The sequence below is a fragment of the Thermobia domestica genome, chromosome 2, assembly GCF_964235325.1.
Source record: "Thermobia domestica chromosome 2, izTheDome1.hap1.1, whole genome shotgun sequence".
Taxonomy (NCBI): domain Eukaryota; kingdom Metazoa; phylum Arthropoda; class Insecta; order Zygentoma; family Lepismatidae; genus Thermobia; species Thermobia domestica.
In genome coordinates, this window is record NC_137455.1 from 72,905,151 (window position 1) to 72,920,945 (window position 15,795).

At 34.7% G+C, this 15,795-nt stretch overlaps 1 protein-coding gene across 11 annotated transcripts in view; it reads right to left on the reverse strand.

Moving 5' to 3' along the window:
* Positions 1-15,795, reverse strand: part of l(2)k09022 (HEAT repeat containing 1 homolog l(2)k09022) — a 108,388-nt gene that overhangs the window by 79,036 nt on the left and 13,557 nt on the right. For 8 of the 11 annotated variants that reach the window (XM_081741892.1, XM_081741872.1, XM_081741879.1 and 5 more), the window contains 2 exons: positions 5,833-5,997; positions 2,608-2,824 (listed from right to left, as the gene is read on the reverse strand). In XM_081741892.1, coding sequence (XP_081598018.1) covers positions 2,608-2,824; positions 5,833-5,974 — 359 coding nt within the window. In that variant the 5' untranslated portion in view covers positions 5,975-5,997. Of the gene's footprint in view, positions 1-2,607; positions 2,825-5,832; positions 5,998-14,223; positions 14,312-15,795 lie in introns of all 11 variants that reach the window. The other 3 variants (XM_081741883.1, XM_081741861.1, XM_081741887.1) reach the window with 1 other exon arrangement.

The following is a 15,795-nucleotide window of genomic DNA, read 5'->3' on the forward strand; positions in this document are numbered from 1 at the left end:
GTGAACTGTTGGGTGCATAGCATTCTAAATGAAGTTATCATCTGACCTAAATACTATGGAATTTACATCAGACTGTAAGTACAAGTATTAGGTCAAGCAATCTGTTCGTTTCTTTCTTTCTTTCTTTCTTTCTTTAAATCCTTGTTGTGATCAACATAGCAGATTTTGTGCGCGGTTTCAGTTTTATCAGACATGTTTTTAATGTTTTTCATTCTTTATTTACTTTTTTAACTTAATTTTGTATTTTTAAGATTATCTTTCATTTGGCGTACTTTATTATTATTATTATTATTATTATTATTATTATTATTATTATTATTATTATTATTATTATTATTATTATTATTATTATTATTATTTACAATTCTAATTACTTTTAACTTATATATTGATGTAGTTTCCATTTCTTTAATTCTTATTTCTACTTATTTTTTATTTCATTTTTATTATTCTTCATTAAGTATGCCTTTTTATTTTATTTTTTAAAAAATATTTCAGCCTTTCAATTCTTTTTAACTTCTACATTTCCTTATTTTCTTTATTTTTTTAATTTCTATTTATCTTTAGCTAGAATTATTATTATTATATGAAGTTTCATTGAGTCTACTAAGATGCTCGGGTAGAACTATTAGTCCTGGATACTTTACATAATTCGTGAGTATATTATAGGTCAAGTTTTCATTTAAGAGAGTATCAAGTAATGTAACACTCACTAATGCAAAACAAAAATCAAATCAACCTTGCAATATTCAATGCTATAGTTTTAGCTGCTAATTTTTGATAACGTCCTAGTTATTGTCTTCTACGGAGCTGTCACTAAGGATTTGTTAGGAATGCTTTAGCCATTGCAAATGGTAAATGGAAACGTACGAGTGAAATCTACATTTAAATAATTTATCTCCCGAAATAATTCAACTCCAAAACAAATTATTATAGTAGATCTTAACTCAATTTTCATCAATATTTTCCTTTCAGGGAAACATATAATACAGCATGAACTATAGAAGTGTATGCAGCTCTGTTCGCGTTACTCTCGAAACACATTCAATGTAAAAGTTGAAAACATAAGATAAATCAAAAGGGAAGTTATCAAAAGTTTTAATCGTTAATACAAAGCCAAGTATATACTTTTTTCATTGGAATAAAAGAATCAAAATTTAATTCAGACGTGGACGCTCTGGTAAAAAGTCGGAGTAACAGCGTTAACACTTTCACTATCTTCACTAATTACAAAAGAAGTATACTGGCACTATTTTTTTTAACACTGAAAAAAAATGAAACTCTCAAGATGCTTGTGTGTAGAAGTTATACCACAATAATTGACGTGGTTGCTTATCTTTCAATTAATTCTCATTCATCTAGCCCAACTAATCCCCACTTGTTTCTTATCTTATCTTCACGATACTGTCAGTGAATATTCGATTATGAAAAGTTCAAGAAAAACCGTACCACAGTAGACTTTTCTGAGCTTACTCTTTTACATATTAGGAGTTGATGTGGATAAGGCTTACGTAGTATTTTCTTCAAAATGTGTTTTATTGCATAAATGACTGTTTGGCACAAAGTTGATCGAAGTTTACGACATAACGAGGATAAACCTATATCCATACAAAGCAAAGTAATAGTACAAAATCCACAAAACATAAGTCGCAAACTAAAAAGAAGAAAAACTGCTAGTCGATTCTTATCCATATCAACTCTTCATATAACTTTTAGTAACTTTCTGTATGTGAAATTATATTCCCTCTATACTACAGAAGAATGCATGGATTGGAGACTCACTGTAAAGTTGTTGATACTTTCGCTGGCAAATGTACAAGAGAAGATTACGAAAGTCTTCATTAAGAAAAGAAAATACAGTTTTACATAGCATTATTAAAAAACACTATCTCATTTTTTATCAGATGAGCCATTTTCTCAAATGTTACGGATTATCATTTAGTCCAGTGGTTCTCAACTAATGTGTCGCGACACACTGGTGTGTCACGCAGTCCCGTAAGGTGTGTCGCGAAATTTTAAAATTTAAAAATCGTGAAGAACCGTGAAAAATCGTGGATAATTAGTTAAAATCAAGACAGATTGTACCAGTCAACACCTTCAGTGGTAGCAATGGTGCTCAGTGCTATATAGAGTCATTATAAAAACTAATAGGTTTCACTATTATAATAGATGATATTATTATTATTATTATTATTATTATTATTATTATTATTATAATAAAATATCAAACAAGTGTGTCACGATGTGCTGGACATTCAGTAAAGTGTGTCAGTCAAAAAAGGTTGAGAACCACAGACGTACTCAACCGTGTCCTTTCTTAAAATAAAACTTCTAAAGGAATTAGCAAAATTAAGGAGAAAAAAAGTTTGATTCAAAACACAAATTGTTTCTACACATATGTGTTCTCTCGGAAATAGGTTAAGTAGAATATTTTAATAAGAGAGTCACGAGAAAATAAACTACAATATTTCAAGTATCTAACAGACTACTGAAACTGTCATTATTTCTACAGGTTTTTACATAAGAAAGAAGCGCCATGAAGTCTAGTCTTAAATTCATAAGCAAAATAATTACCATACACGCGAAAAACTGTATGAAAGTACCAACCTGTTGATTAACCACTCTAGTGCTTTTTGAGCAGGTTTCAATAAAAAATATGGAGACAATAGAAGCAGAAACTTCTTTACATTAGCATCTAAAGCAGCATTTGCTTCAGCTGACTGGATTGCTCTTTGGAAGGATTTTGACGATTCGTTGAACAGAGTATTCTCAAACTCAGCAAATGCAGGATTCAAATCTATTAACTCCTGAAGACCACTTACACCTTTATTTAACAAAGAAAATAAAATAAAAACATTATATTATATGCTGGAAAGATTTAAGTTCTAAGGTAACTAGCATTTTAATACTGATGACGTGGAATAATAATGTACAGAGTTTCAAAAAGTATCATCCGATTTAAAATCCATATAATATTTATAGTATAGAACATGGATACTTCAAATAGGTTTTTTTATTACAAAGCTAATAAAGATTTTTTTCTTACATATTAAATCATAGATTCTCACTATGAACCCTTTGTGATGTACGGCGTATGTCTATATGGTAGATTTTTGACAACTAAGTAAGGAACTCTGCCGGATGCTCTTCACATTTTCTTCTGACATGCAGGACCACTGGCTTTTCCTTTATATAAACAACTCGTTTCTTGGAATTGTTTATACCATCATCTAGTGCTCCGAGCGATAGGAGCTGTAATGCCAGGACAAAATGCATGCTAAATAGTTGCTACGGACTCATATATGCCAAGCGTAAAACGTAAAATGATCTCCGCTGTGCAATTACCATCCTGTCAAACACTGAAGTAACCGGTGAAGAAAACGCAACCGCAACGTAGCGGCAACCGCGTGAAACTTGAAAATTATTTTTTTCCAACAGTTCATTGTTGGTTCAGAACGGATTAAAAGCTGCATAGCTACAATTGTTTGGAGTTGGATTAATCTTTTTTGTAACACTGACTACCCCACTACGCTTTCCTGAGCAATTATACAGACAGTTTGACCCCCTCCCTCCCTCTTCTTCTGCTCGTCTGCAAATTGCCTGCTCGCCAGCGCCAACTATTCGTTTGACTATGGTGCTATTAGGAATTAGCGTGACTGTGAACTACTAGGAATTAGCGTGAATGAAAGACTGAGGCGCCTTGCGTTTATAATATGTATTTTCGCATAGATGTTTATGCAATCCATAATTGTTAAATGTTTTGAAGTTTGCATATTAGCGTTACTCACAGACTGAAAGGTTTTTGCTTTGTAATAAGGATATCCTTTCCTAAGCTTATCCAATCTAGTCAATTACCCTCTCCATTCAGATTTTGACTCATACTGCCCATTTTTTTATTAGTGTAAAAAAGGTCTCTTTTCTAGGCACTTTCCTACCAGCACTCCAAGAGAACCAGAATACTGCCCAGCTTAGACATCCGATGTAATAATTCACATTACACGATAAAGAATTATATTTGCGAAATAATAATAGTACAAATCTCTTTGGGTAAATATCACGTAATATCAATTCAATACCAGATACTCATCGAAACTAATCAATTTTTTTTTTATTATTATTTATTATTTGTTTGTTTCGCAACTTTTTCTTCCATTGATCTGCCAAAAATAAACAGAATTCGAAGGTGACTCATTGGTAGAACGCTCACTTCTGGCGCGGACAAGATCGTCAGATTGCTTTTAGACCATATACATAAATTTAGCAGTGAATTAACATCATATAAATGAATTGTCTCAACGAACTCTTTGTTTCTTTCTACCTTCAAATTCTACGCACTGTTTTTAATCGTTTATTTTCATTATTTGTCAGAATTTCAAGTTTTTGGCACCCAAGCTAAGGAGAGTGAATGTACCGTTAACATCGAGTCCCTTCATCGGGGATAGAATCACTCTGTTAACATCAACATAACGTGGGCCGTTCGTTCAAATAATAAATTTAATTTTTAACTTTGTGCATACGTTCTATAACAATTCACGAGACATGCTGGAAACACAAAAACATACATCAATTAATATCGTGAAACGATTACTTAAAAATCTGTTCTAGTCGTTATGAATACTGTAATTACAAATTTTTATATACTGGATATATTGAAAGTCCGGACTATAGGTCAACTCCAAAAAATGGAAAGGGGAGAAGGTTGCTGGAAACTGATGGCTTTCAATTTTCTCAATTGCACTATAATTGATTTTTTCAATTATGGAAACACCTTAACAAAACGTAACTTAGCTAATTAGTAGGGAAATGGATCAGCTTTAGCCTGTAATAGAGATTGCAATCGTCGTAGAATTGGGAAATGTAACTTGTGAATTATTTCCAGAGGAACAATGATCCATTCTTTGCAGAGCAGCACTCAGCTGCATCAGTTATATTAGAAAATCTGCTCCGGAGTCAATGCACTAAAACTAATCATAGATTCTCAATAATGTTAAAATCAGGGAGTTGAACGATAAAAGAGAGAACGTTGAAGTTCATCCTGATAGGGAGTTGAGCGATAAAGGAGAGAATACTGAAGTCCATCCTGATATTTCCGCAAATCACGCCTAAACCAGTCTAGTTACGTGTATTAACGCACTATCATGTCGAAAGATTGCATCGTTGTTAAGGAACAAATGCCAAAAGTATCCAAATCTAGCAGACACAAAACGGCATTCTACAACCGTCAATCCTTAGATATGAACCCAACTGAATATGTCTTATTTCAGATCAAGTCATCAGACAGCGTCCCCAAAAACCCGTTTCCCGTTGAGAATTTCTCCAATGTTTGCGAGACGAATCTCCCTGGCCAAAATCAAGGAACTCATTAATTCCATGCCCCAACGGGTAAAGACTGTTTCAAGCAAAAGGTCGATCAACAAAATATTAATATGTATCCATTGATTACTACTTGGTTTCTGTATCAAGTGGGTACAGTTCAATAAAGAAAAAAAATAATAAATACATCTATCTATTTACTTATGATATATATATCTGTATTTTCTATCACTCAATACAGAATTAACACAGTCGCACCGCAGTCGCAGTATTAACACAGTCCGTACTTTCTATCGCTTAAGACAATCGCACTATACGAATGTTCAGTGTTACAAACCCATAACGATTAAGTGTTCCATTATTCTGATAACTACATCCATATCTCTCTCTATCTATCTATACATATTATATATATATATATATATATATATATATATATATATATATATATATATATATATATATATATATATATATATATATATATATATATATATATAATCTATGTTGATTTGTTACCTATTTCAAAGAAAGTTTCTCTGTCAAAATTTGCTGCCTCCTTGGGGTCGAAAAGCAAAGATGCTTTGGACTTGGCTTCAACCAAAAGAGAGGTTTGAGGAACTGCAAGTCTCTTCAATTGTTGTGCAAGTGTTGTGCTCATTTTGATCTTCTTAGTATTTTAACCTGCAAGAAATAATAAACTTCAAATGAATACACTTGTTTTCCCTTAAACAGATACATATGCATAGTATTAAATTGAAGATTTAACAAACTTTCTATAGACAGATTTCAAACCGTCAAATACATTCAATACTTGGGAATGATTGATCAGTTAAGCGTGAAGGTAAAGGGGAAATATTTTCTTATTAAGGAAACTCTTTGATTGTTTAATTTAATACTTCACCTACAAAATCACAGTGTAACTGTTCTGTTAGAGAACTAGCACTGTCTTTTGTAACTTGCAATATGCCAGGAAAATAATGTTACAAGAAAAGAATTTGTACTCAAACAGACAAATTATCCTTTGAATAATTTAGATGAAATATTTAATTACTTATCCTAGAAATCCCATCGAAAACACACTCAGATGTTGAATTTAACAGATGTTACGATTCAGAACGAAGTAAGGGACCTCTATTTTTTTCTTGACCAAAAAAAAAAAAAAATAAAATAAATAAATAAATAAATAAAATAAAAATCCTAACCCCAGATGCCGGCCGCCAAAGATGGCGCCATTTCTCATGCGCGAATCATTAAAATGTTCTATCTCTGGAACAGTTCAAGATATTTCGTTGGCTTTTGCTTTACTTGAAAGATAATAATTTACTGATTAAATGATATCCTCCATTTGGATATGAGTGTTCAAGTTCTGGTGCTGTAGCTTTCTGATTTTTTTTTTTTTTCTAATGTTAATCTCTCTCTCTCTCTCTCTCTCTCTGTTAATCTGTAGCATATATACTACATTTCCTGAAAACAAGAATTTCTACATTTGGGTTTAACAGGTTTTATAAACTATGTTTTAACTTCCGTAGCTAATGTTTTGATTGCACTTTTTATTTTTTTGTCTCAGGAACAAATCTTAAAAAAAAAATTAGAGCAGTAGTATCTCTACGGATACTACATACAATGAAAAAAACACGCGCCCTTGGTTCTGGAATTTTTCATGATTTTTTTTTTTTTTTTTTATTTTTTAATCTACTCTCGGACCAATGTGTTCAATGTGAGGAATAAAAACGATTAATTAAATAAAGTTGGAACTGGAAAATGTTTTTATTCTTCTGGATTTTCTTTAGATAGAACCTTCCAATCATAAACGATCTGGAACAACGTGGAACCATCCAGATTATTCCACAATGTACATAACCTTCTAGAACAATCTGGAGCCACCTAGATTATTCCAGAATGTGAAAAAAAAAACTTCTAAAACACTGGAACTATCCAGATAATTCCAGAATATAACAGAACCTTCTAGAACATTCTGCAATCATCCAATTAATTTCAGAAAGTAAGAGAACATTCTAGGATCATCCAGAATATAACAGAGCCTTCTAGAACGTTTGGTACCATCCAGGTAATACCAAATCTAACACAATATTTTAGAACAATCTGGAACCATCCGGATTATTCTAGAATGTAACAGAACATTCTGGAACTATCCAGATAATTCTGTGTGTTTGGCCTAGCATTAAATGAAGGACACATTAACTCATTTCACTTGTAAACAGGCAAACAAAGAGAAGAGCTCATCAAATTTGTGGTCCAACAGTACTAGTAAGCTTTCGCAAGGATCTGCTAATTGGCTGAGTTTAGGGTTTTTTGTGGAAAGGACTAAGTTTGAAGAAATGTCTTCTGACTGGGAATGCAGGAGATTGGAGTGTGTTATTTGAATATCCATAGAAGATGTAAATAAGACTGGCAGAAAACAGACTTTCTACAGCTTGGGAATACGAATGCTCATTTCAAGACACTGTTTCAAAGTTAAGATTTTCCAGTGATGACTTTGTGTTTTAAATGCTTTGGCAGAATATTAACAATGACACTAACTGAACAAGAAGTCTTTCATGGTGTAGATGATGATTTTGTATCTGCAGAAGCATTACATTCTCTGCATCAGTCACCTATATAGGTTGGTATTACCCTATTAAGAAACCATGATAAGTGATGTCAAGTTTTAAGCTATATGCATCTGAAGAAAACAGCGAAAATGTTGCAGCTGTGGGTGAGTACACCAAAAACAAAAATGAACAAACTCTTCAAAGTAGAAATTCCATCTCCAGAAGAAAATGAACCAAAAGAAGCTTCTGCAACTTACAGGGATTTTACATCAAACATTAATTCAGCCATTGAATCGTGTGAATCCTATAATGAAAATCTCCAAGTTCTAATAATTACGTTTTCCAGTCTCCCTTTCAAAAAAAAACTATGTAACTTACAAAAAAAAAAAAAAAAAAAGTTGAATTTAACTTCCTTCTTATCTGTCTCTTTTGAAAATCGCCTCACTTCTATGTACTGAAATAAAATACTACATTAAACTTCATGTCACAAAAGGCCATGAAGTACTCTGGTCAACCATATGACCCATATTTCAGCCAGTGACGCCACATAATGTTTCGTGTATGTGCATTTCTTCGTTACGACAATTATTAGTACTCTCCATGACATATTTCTGGCTATGCCAGTGATCTGTATTGCATTTGGGAAATTCGTAATTATTATGTGTTGACGCTGTTTACATTTTTTTTCTTTTTTTTCATCATTTTAAATCTATACTATTATATATAAGTGACTTGTTCATCAACATAACGACCATACTAATATAGTCAGAAACACAAAATTTGGACAGGAAAACTCTTGCCATGAAAACACATCCTACTGGAGGTTAAAAGAGTTTCAAATGTTTTTTTTTTTTTTTTTCTTTAAGAAGAACGAAGTATTTCACGTTAGAAAGATACAACTTGCCATATGAGGTTCCCATTAAAAATTGCTGAAGTTGTGTTTCCGAGTTTTCAGAAAATTCCTTAAATAGGGAAAACAGGGCAAATTCTATCTTACAAAATTTCGACACTTAATTCTGAAACTGCTAAATGTGAGGATTCACTTACTTTAAAGGGGTGAAATTCGATATACTTAAACTTTTCGATAATTCAGTTTCTAATGAGGAAAGGTAACAATTTCTATAATATTCAAATTTCCGATTCTTTATACAGGAAAATTAATTAAAAAAAAAAAAACTTTATAAGTATTCGCTTAAGTTTAAGGTAAGAAGTCAGGCACATAGCTTCAAATTGAATTGATCGAAAAGGAGTTTAAGCCTTTTCAAAACGTTGGCTCCTAGTGGGGACAATTTCTAGTACTGAGATTTTTGATTCTTTATTCAGACAAGGCTTAATGTGAATATTCACTTATGTTGGAAGTGTGAAATTCGATATATAAACAAATAATGAAAAATTAGTAAACACGTGTTGCAGCTTTTTCGACAATTCCGTTCCTAAAAGAGAACAGAGGGATAACTTTTATAATATTCAAATTTCCAGTTTTATATATTAATTTAAACCTTATTCTTGGGGAGGGAAAATAGTTCGGGAGACTGTGCCACAATTTGCTCCCCGTGGATACAGCCCTGAAAGATTATCAAAAAATATGCTGAAGACTTGTATGAGAGTAGGGACAGAACGCGTGGCCTAGATGCTGAAATGGAAAATCAAGCATGTGAGGATGATAAAGGGTTTATTATTCTTCCAGACGAGTTTGACAAAGTTATATCCGAGATCACGAAAGGCAATCGAGCTAGATAGTATACCAGTCGAACTCATTAAGAATATGGGAGACGAGGGCAAGAAAAAATTGTTTCAATTCTGCACTGAAATATATGAAACAGGATAATGGCCGAAGAAAGATTTCATGAAGACAATCATGATACCGTTGCCCAAGAAATCAACCCAGAGAAATATGGGAGCTACATAACGATTAGTCTCATACCGCGTACATCAAAAATTATGCTTTGAACACTGAACAGAACATTATATGAAGAACAAATGAAGTTAATGAGGAACAGTTCTCGTCTGCGCTGCGAGAAGTAAGGGCATAAGAAATACAACTGGATTATTAATGGTAATCGATGAACATTTTATAGAAAAAGGAAAAGAGGTGTATGTTTTATTTATTTATCTAGAAAAGGCTTTTAGCCGGGTAACTGGGAATTGTTGATGGGGAGTTTTCAAGAAAGCTGGGTTGGAATGGGAAGATCGAAGAGTCATACGAAACTTATGTATGAATGAACAAGTAAGTGTTAAACTAGGGGAAGAAATGAATGCAATTAGAGAGGGGAAGGAGAGTGCAAGGGATGTTGTCTCTCGGCTAGCTATTTAATATCTATGTAGAAGAGCGTACATAATGAAGATGGTATTTCGGTAGAGTAAAATGATGCTGTATATATGTTTTGCAGATTGGGGGCGCTTGTTGCTATACTCGATCCACGGTTTCATTAATTTTACCCGATTGTAATATGCATTTTTAATCAGCATTTATTTATTGGTAAAATTTCTCATTTTGTATAAGAAACGCAGAAGCTACAGAACACCTAAATCATTAATTTTCTTTTTTTCCTTTTCGCAACGAACAATGTACTGTACTTTTTATTCAAGAGTACAGCGAGGTGCTTTTCCAGGCGTTTTGTCCCCAAAGAACTGTCGATATGGCACAAAGGCGCATGAGAACAATAAAATTTTGTGAATCTTAAAGTGTAACTAGGCACAAAGCCAAACGAACGATAACACATTCCGAATTACCCATTTATTATTTTTTTTCAAATTGGTTTTGTGTATCATTAACCCAAAGCATTTATCAACTCCTTACATCTAAAGCATTTATCAACTCCTTACATTTTCTATTGAAGTCAGCTGGAAATATCTACAAACCTTGAGAAATCTTTGCTGGTTTTTTCTCAAGGAGGTAAAAGCGTGTAACTATTTTCAGTGTTGCTCGAACCGAGCATATCCGCCTAAGGGCAATTACCATACGTTCTTATACGAATTTTCATAAGACGAAAAGAATTTTTATAAGAATTTTCATTTTCTTATACGAATTACCATACTAGTCACATCTTAAGAAGGTTACTACCAACACTAGAATTTTCCAGTTTTACTGATAACGCCCAAATCCAACACTGAAAAACTTTGTATTTCTCAAGGAGAATGTATCCCTGTACTTCATCGATACAGCAACCTTATTAGGTCAGTCTTCATGTAGGTCTATTGAATATAGCGAAGTGGTATTCAACGCTACTAAAACGGGAATTAATTGTTTGTTATTGCGGGAGGAACCGAATGGTTTCCTGCATTGTTCACTGACTGAGGGATTACTGTCCACCTGTTAAGGCACTTGTAGCAGTCCAGCCACTTATCCTCAAGCCGCTTGGAGGGGTAGTAAAATCATCATGGTAGAGCAGAAATCACAGTAGTTACGGATAATCATCGATCCCCCTACGCCAGTGACCCCGTAAATTATATTACCTCCCACTTGTGAAGTAAATATCAATGTATTTAAGTGGTTCGAAGTGTGAGAATACCTGCGAAATAGCATAATAATAGAGGTAGGATTTTAAATGTTTCAATCCTCGATAATCTTAATATCATGCTTATGCGGGCCTGTGTTCCAGCGTTTTTGGAAATTTTCATTTTAAGGAAAAGGGGAGTTTTCTATAATTCTTTTCTTTACATTGAAAGCGATGTTTTCTCTTGATCGCTTCACAGGGAAACGGTTAAACTAGGGTTGCCAGACGTCCCGGTTTTCAACGAAATAATTAACTGTCCCGAAAAAGGATTTCGGGACGCCTGTTTATCTCAGTTTTCGTTCTTCAGATTGAAAAAAACTTCAGCCTCCAAGAATTAGTATATATCACCTAAAAACGGAAGATTTTCGGAAGATTTGTGTAGGCAATTAATTCTACTAATCAAACAACAGAGAGTTTGAAAATCACATTTTTTCGTCGTGTAGCAGCTTCCAGAAGAGAGAAAAAAGATTTTTAAAATATTCAAAATGGGACATATGTTCTGGCAATAATTTCTTGAATATCATCTTTAATATAAAAGAACGTCTTTTTTCGGTGACGGACTTAACTACTAGTTATTTTATACTTCAATTGGCACGATGTTTGTCCACCACAAAGTTCACTTGGCGGGAGCTGGGATCGAACCCGGGATCCCATGCACCAGACGTGAACGCTCTACCACTAAATTGGAAATCGGAATAAGGGACGTCAGGCAGTTCTAGTTTTGTTATTTTTTACATTCTTTATACACCCCCTTGTGGACTTCATTTGTGTTGACTGTGCATAGAGTGAACTGGAAAATTATGATTAGTAATCCGAAAAAGACAGGTAATTAATTGATTCTAACCAAATGAGTAGAAACCCTGACCTTATATATAGCTTGAGATTGGTGTCCCGGTTTTTCATTTAGAAAATCTGGCAACCCTAGGTTAAACAGTTTGAAATGGGAATTTCGGAACATAGTTATTACTTAGGTTAAGCTGGAGTTATGTTCCTTTGATTAAAAGACGCATCCTAATGGAAGTAGAGGTGGTTCAAAATTCCATGAGCCCATTTAGGAAGACGAAACTTGGTATACAAATTCCTGATTTAAAATAGGAACATGTCTATGGGGACGCTGGGACACACAGCGTTTATGCAAATTTCTGTTTTAAGGAAAGAAAAAGAGCATTTTCTATAATTTCTTTCTTCATATTTGGTCATGGGAACGACAATAGATAGTAAGATCATCCACATAAAAGAGATCATGAACAGAAGTAGTAATATAAGAAATTACACTATTTGCAGTGACAGGTAACAACGTGACACTCAAAACACTATCTTGAAGGACACCATTTTCTTGAAGGAAGCGATAAGAAAGGGTAGAGTCAACTCGTACTCTAAAATATCCGACGCCTAAAGACTGTTCTAAACATAAGGCCATAGGGCCACGCAGTTCCCAAGATTGAAGCTATTGCAGGATTTTAAGGAGCCAGGTAATACAGTAGGCTTGTTCGAAATTGAAAAAGACAACCATTAAATGTTCCCCCACGACGATAAGCATTCTGAATGACAGTTTCAAGATGGACAAGATGATCAGTAATCGAACAAAGTTGACGGGACAAACGTTGGAGGTTCGAGAATAAGGAGTTTCGTTTCAAGCAATGGGCCTATAACTGGAACTACAAGTTGAGACTGGTTTTAAAAAAGGGAATATGAGCCTCTCGCCAGACTACCAGAAAGTGGCCATCAAGCCAGATATGATTAAATAAAGACAATAGGAAACTTACCATTTGGAGGTAGATGACATAACATAGTATAATGGAGGCAATCAGGTCCTGAAGCAGTATCCTTAGTAGTTAAAAGGACGTAGTCTACTTATTTAGCAGTAAAAGGAAGATTATAGGGTTTCCATAGTACTAGAGTTGAAGGATAAATGCTTTCGTTCAACTTGCTGTTTACAGCGAAGGAAGTCCGAGGAATAATGGCACAGCTAGAGACAAGACAAAATAACTATCCAATTCATTTGTTATTTACCTCTGATCAGTGACCAAATCGTCATCTACAAGGCAGGATGGGACACAAAGCGGTCCATCAGAATCTTGGAAACGGAAGATTTTGGACCAAACAGCAGTCATCGAACCAGAGATCGTTAATGTGATGTGAGACATATTCATGCCAACACAGATTTCTAGTCTGCTTAATCAGGTATCGAACTCCCACACCAAGCTGACGAAACTGTGCCAAATTATCACCAGTTGAAAAACGTGTAATTCAGCGAAGGGCATGACGTCGATCAAGAATAGCAGGATTAATTTCAAGGAACCACCAAGAAACTCGGCACAATGTGGTCCGCAAGAAGAAATAGAAGAATCAGCAGCTGCCAGCTAACTTTGCCGCAATAATACAGTACGCTCATCAATAGAAAAGTGGGGACCATCGTCGAAGGTAAAAATTTGGGAGAACCGAGCCCAATCCGTAAACTGAAAATAGACTGGCGAGTGTGAGACATAAGAATGATTATGGGGAAATGGTCATTACCACACACCAAGAAAGCACTCCAGGTGAGAGGAACCCTAATTGTGGATGGAAAGGACTAAATGCGAGAAGGTGCCCATGGCAGTAGTAAGTGCGTAGGACTGCTATCATTAAGTAAAAGAAGATCAAATAAGTCAAGGAAGGCAGTAATTTCTTGACCTCGAGCCTTGGTCAGACATGAACCCCACACGCGAGGATAACCATTAAAATCATCAAGAACTACAGATCATGGTAACTGGTAAATTGTTCCAGATCATGCATTGTAAAGTGATCATGACGAGTTATATAAATACTGCAACAGGTAATTCGCTTTTGTGAGAAAAACTCGAACGGCAATAACTTACAAGTTGCTCTGAAAGATACAGGAATGGAAAGTGTTTAAGACACCAATTGCCACACCTCCTGCACAGCCATCGGAAACTTGGTCATTACCTGAAATGATAGATGAATGGGTTAGAATAAAATAAATTACCCGAAGATTTAAAAAGAAAAAACATTCATTAGAGTAAATCCTTCAAGAACAAAAGGATGTTACGATTGAAAAGAACGCTCTTAGAATAGGTTCTTGTTCCTAACTACAGTAAATTGATCAAGATAATTCATCACCATAACATTAGAAAGAGAGGAATCAGTATGCTGGAGACTGCCAGGTGGACTAGATGAAGATTTAGGCTTCTTATGAGCAAGAGAGCTGGCAGATTTTACTATTTGAGATTTCTTCTTTTTGGCAGAACGAGAGTGATCCTTGGAGGTGGTCGTGGGCAGAGAGCTAAACATCAGAGGTTGTTTCAGAAAGGTATTCCCCAAAGAATTAGCAGTAGTACCAACCAATTTGGTATGATAAACTTGCATGTCTGTTTCCGATGTTCTTTAGTTGATGATGAGAATGCACCAGCTACAATGAGTACAGACCTTGATTGTTTGTATACCTTGGAACCTGATTGCAGTGACTACTTAAGTAAAACTAACAGCAAATCAATGGGTTTGCTGCAACTGTCTGCGTGCGTGAGGAGCAGAAATTTTTTCAGTATCCATAGATTCACAAATACCTTTCTCAAGTTTAAAGGACTTAATCTCGAGATCAAGCGTGATGAGAACCTTTACACTTAATACAAGGAGTGAGGTTACAGAGGATACCATGTTCACAGTAACCACATAAGAGTATGAGCCGAGTGGCCAAAATGTTCGCATTCAAAATAAAATTTAAAAAAAAAAAAAATGAAAATGAAATGAAATTTTTGAATTTTACGTCCCACGGTTATGCCGGTTAGACTAAAGAACACGATGATAATGAGCGATGAATGAAATGGTGGAATGAAGAAAGTGGGAGGAAACGGGAGAACTCCGAGAAAACCCACGTACACGGTGTTTGTCCACCACAAAGTTCACTTGGAGGGAGCAGGGTTTGAACCCGGGACCCCAAGCACCAGAGATGAACGCTCTACCTCTGAGCCACCGCGGCCCGCATTTAAAATAACGTAAGGGAAATAGAACATATGGTCATATCTTGAGAACATAGCTGATCTCAACGATGATTGGAGTTCAGAAATATCACAGGTAAGAACACAGGAAGTAGGCGTAAAGACGCCTTTTGTGTGTGTGTGTGTGTGTTCGTTTAACATCAATTACATGCTGGTCGTGGAACTTCTCTTTAATTACTTTTTGCTATATTTTGGAGATCAAAGCAAGCAATGATACCTCAACTAGTGTTCATTTAACAGTGGGTTTCAACCAAGGCAAAGACAAGTCCCCACAACATACAATTCAATAACAACTTACACTGCTTGTCGGTTATAATATACACTAATTAAATGCTATTGCGTTATATATATTATCACTCCTACCATATCATCAGTTAGATCTTTGATTATAAACGTTCACTTTCGAAGGAGGGTGAACTATGATGCCTAGCCATA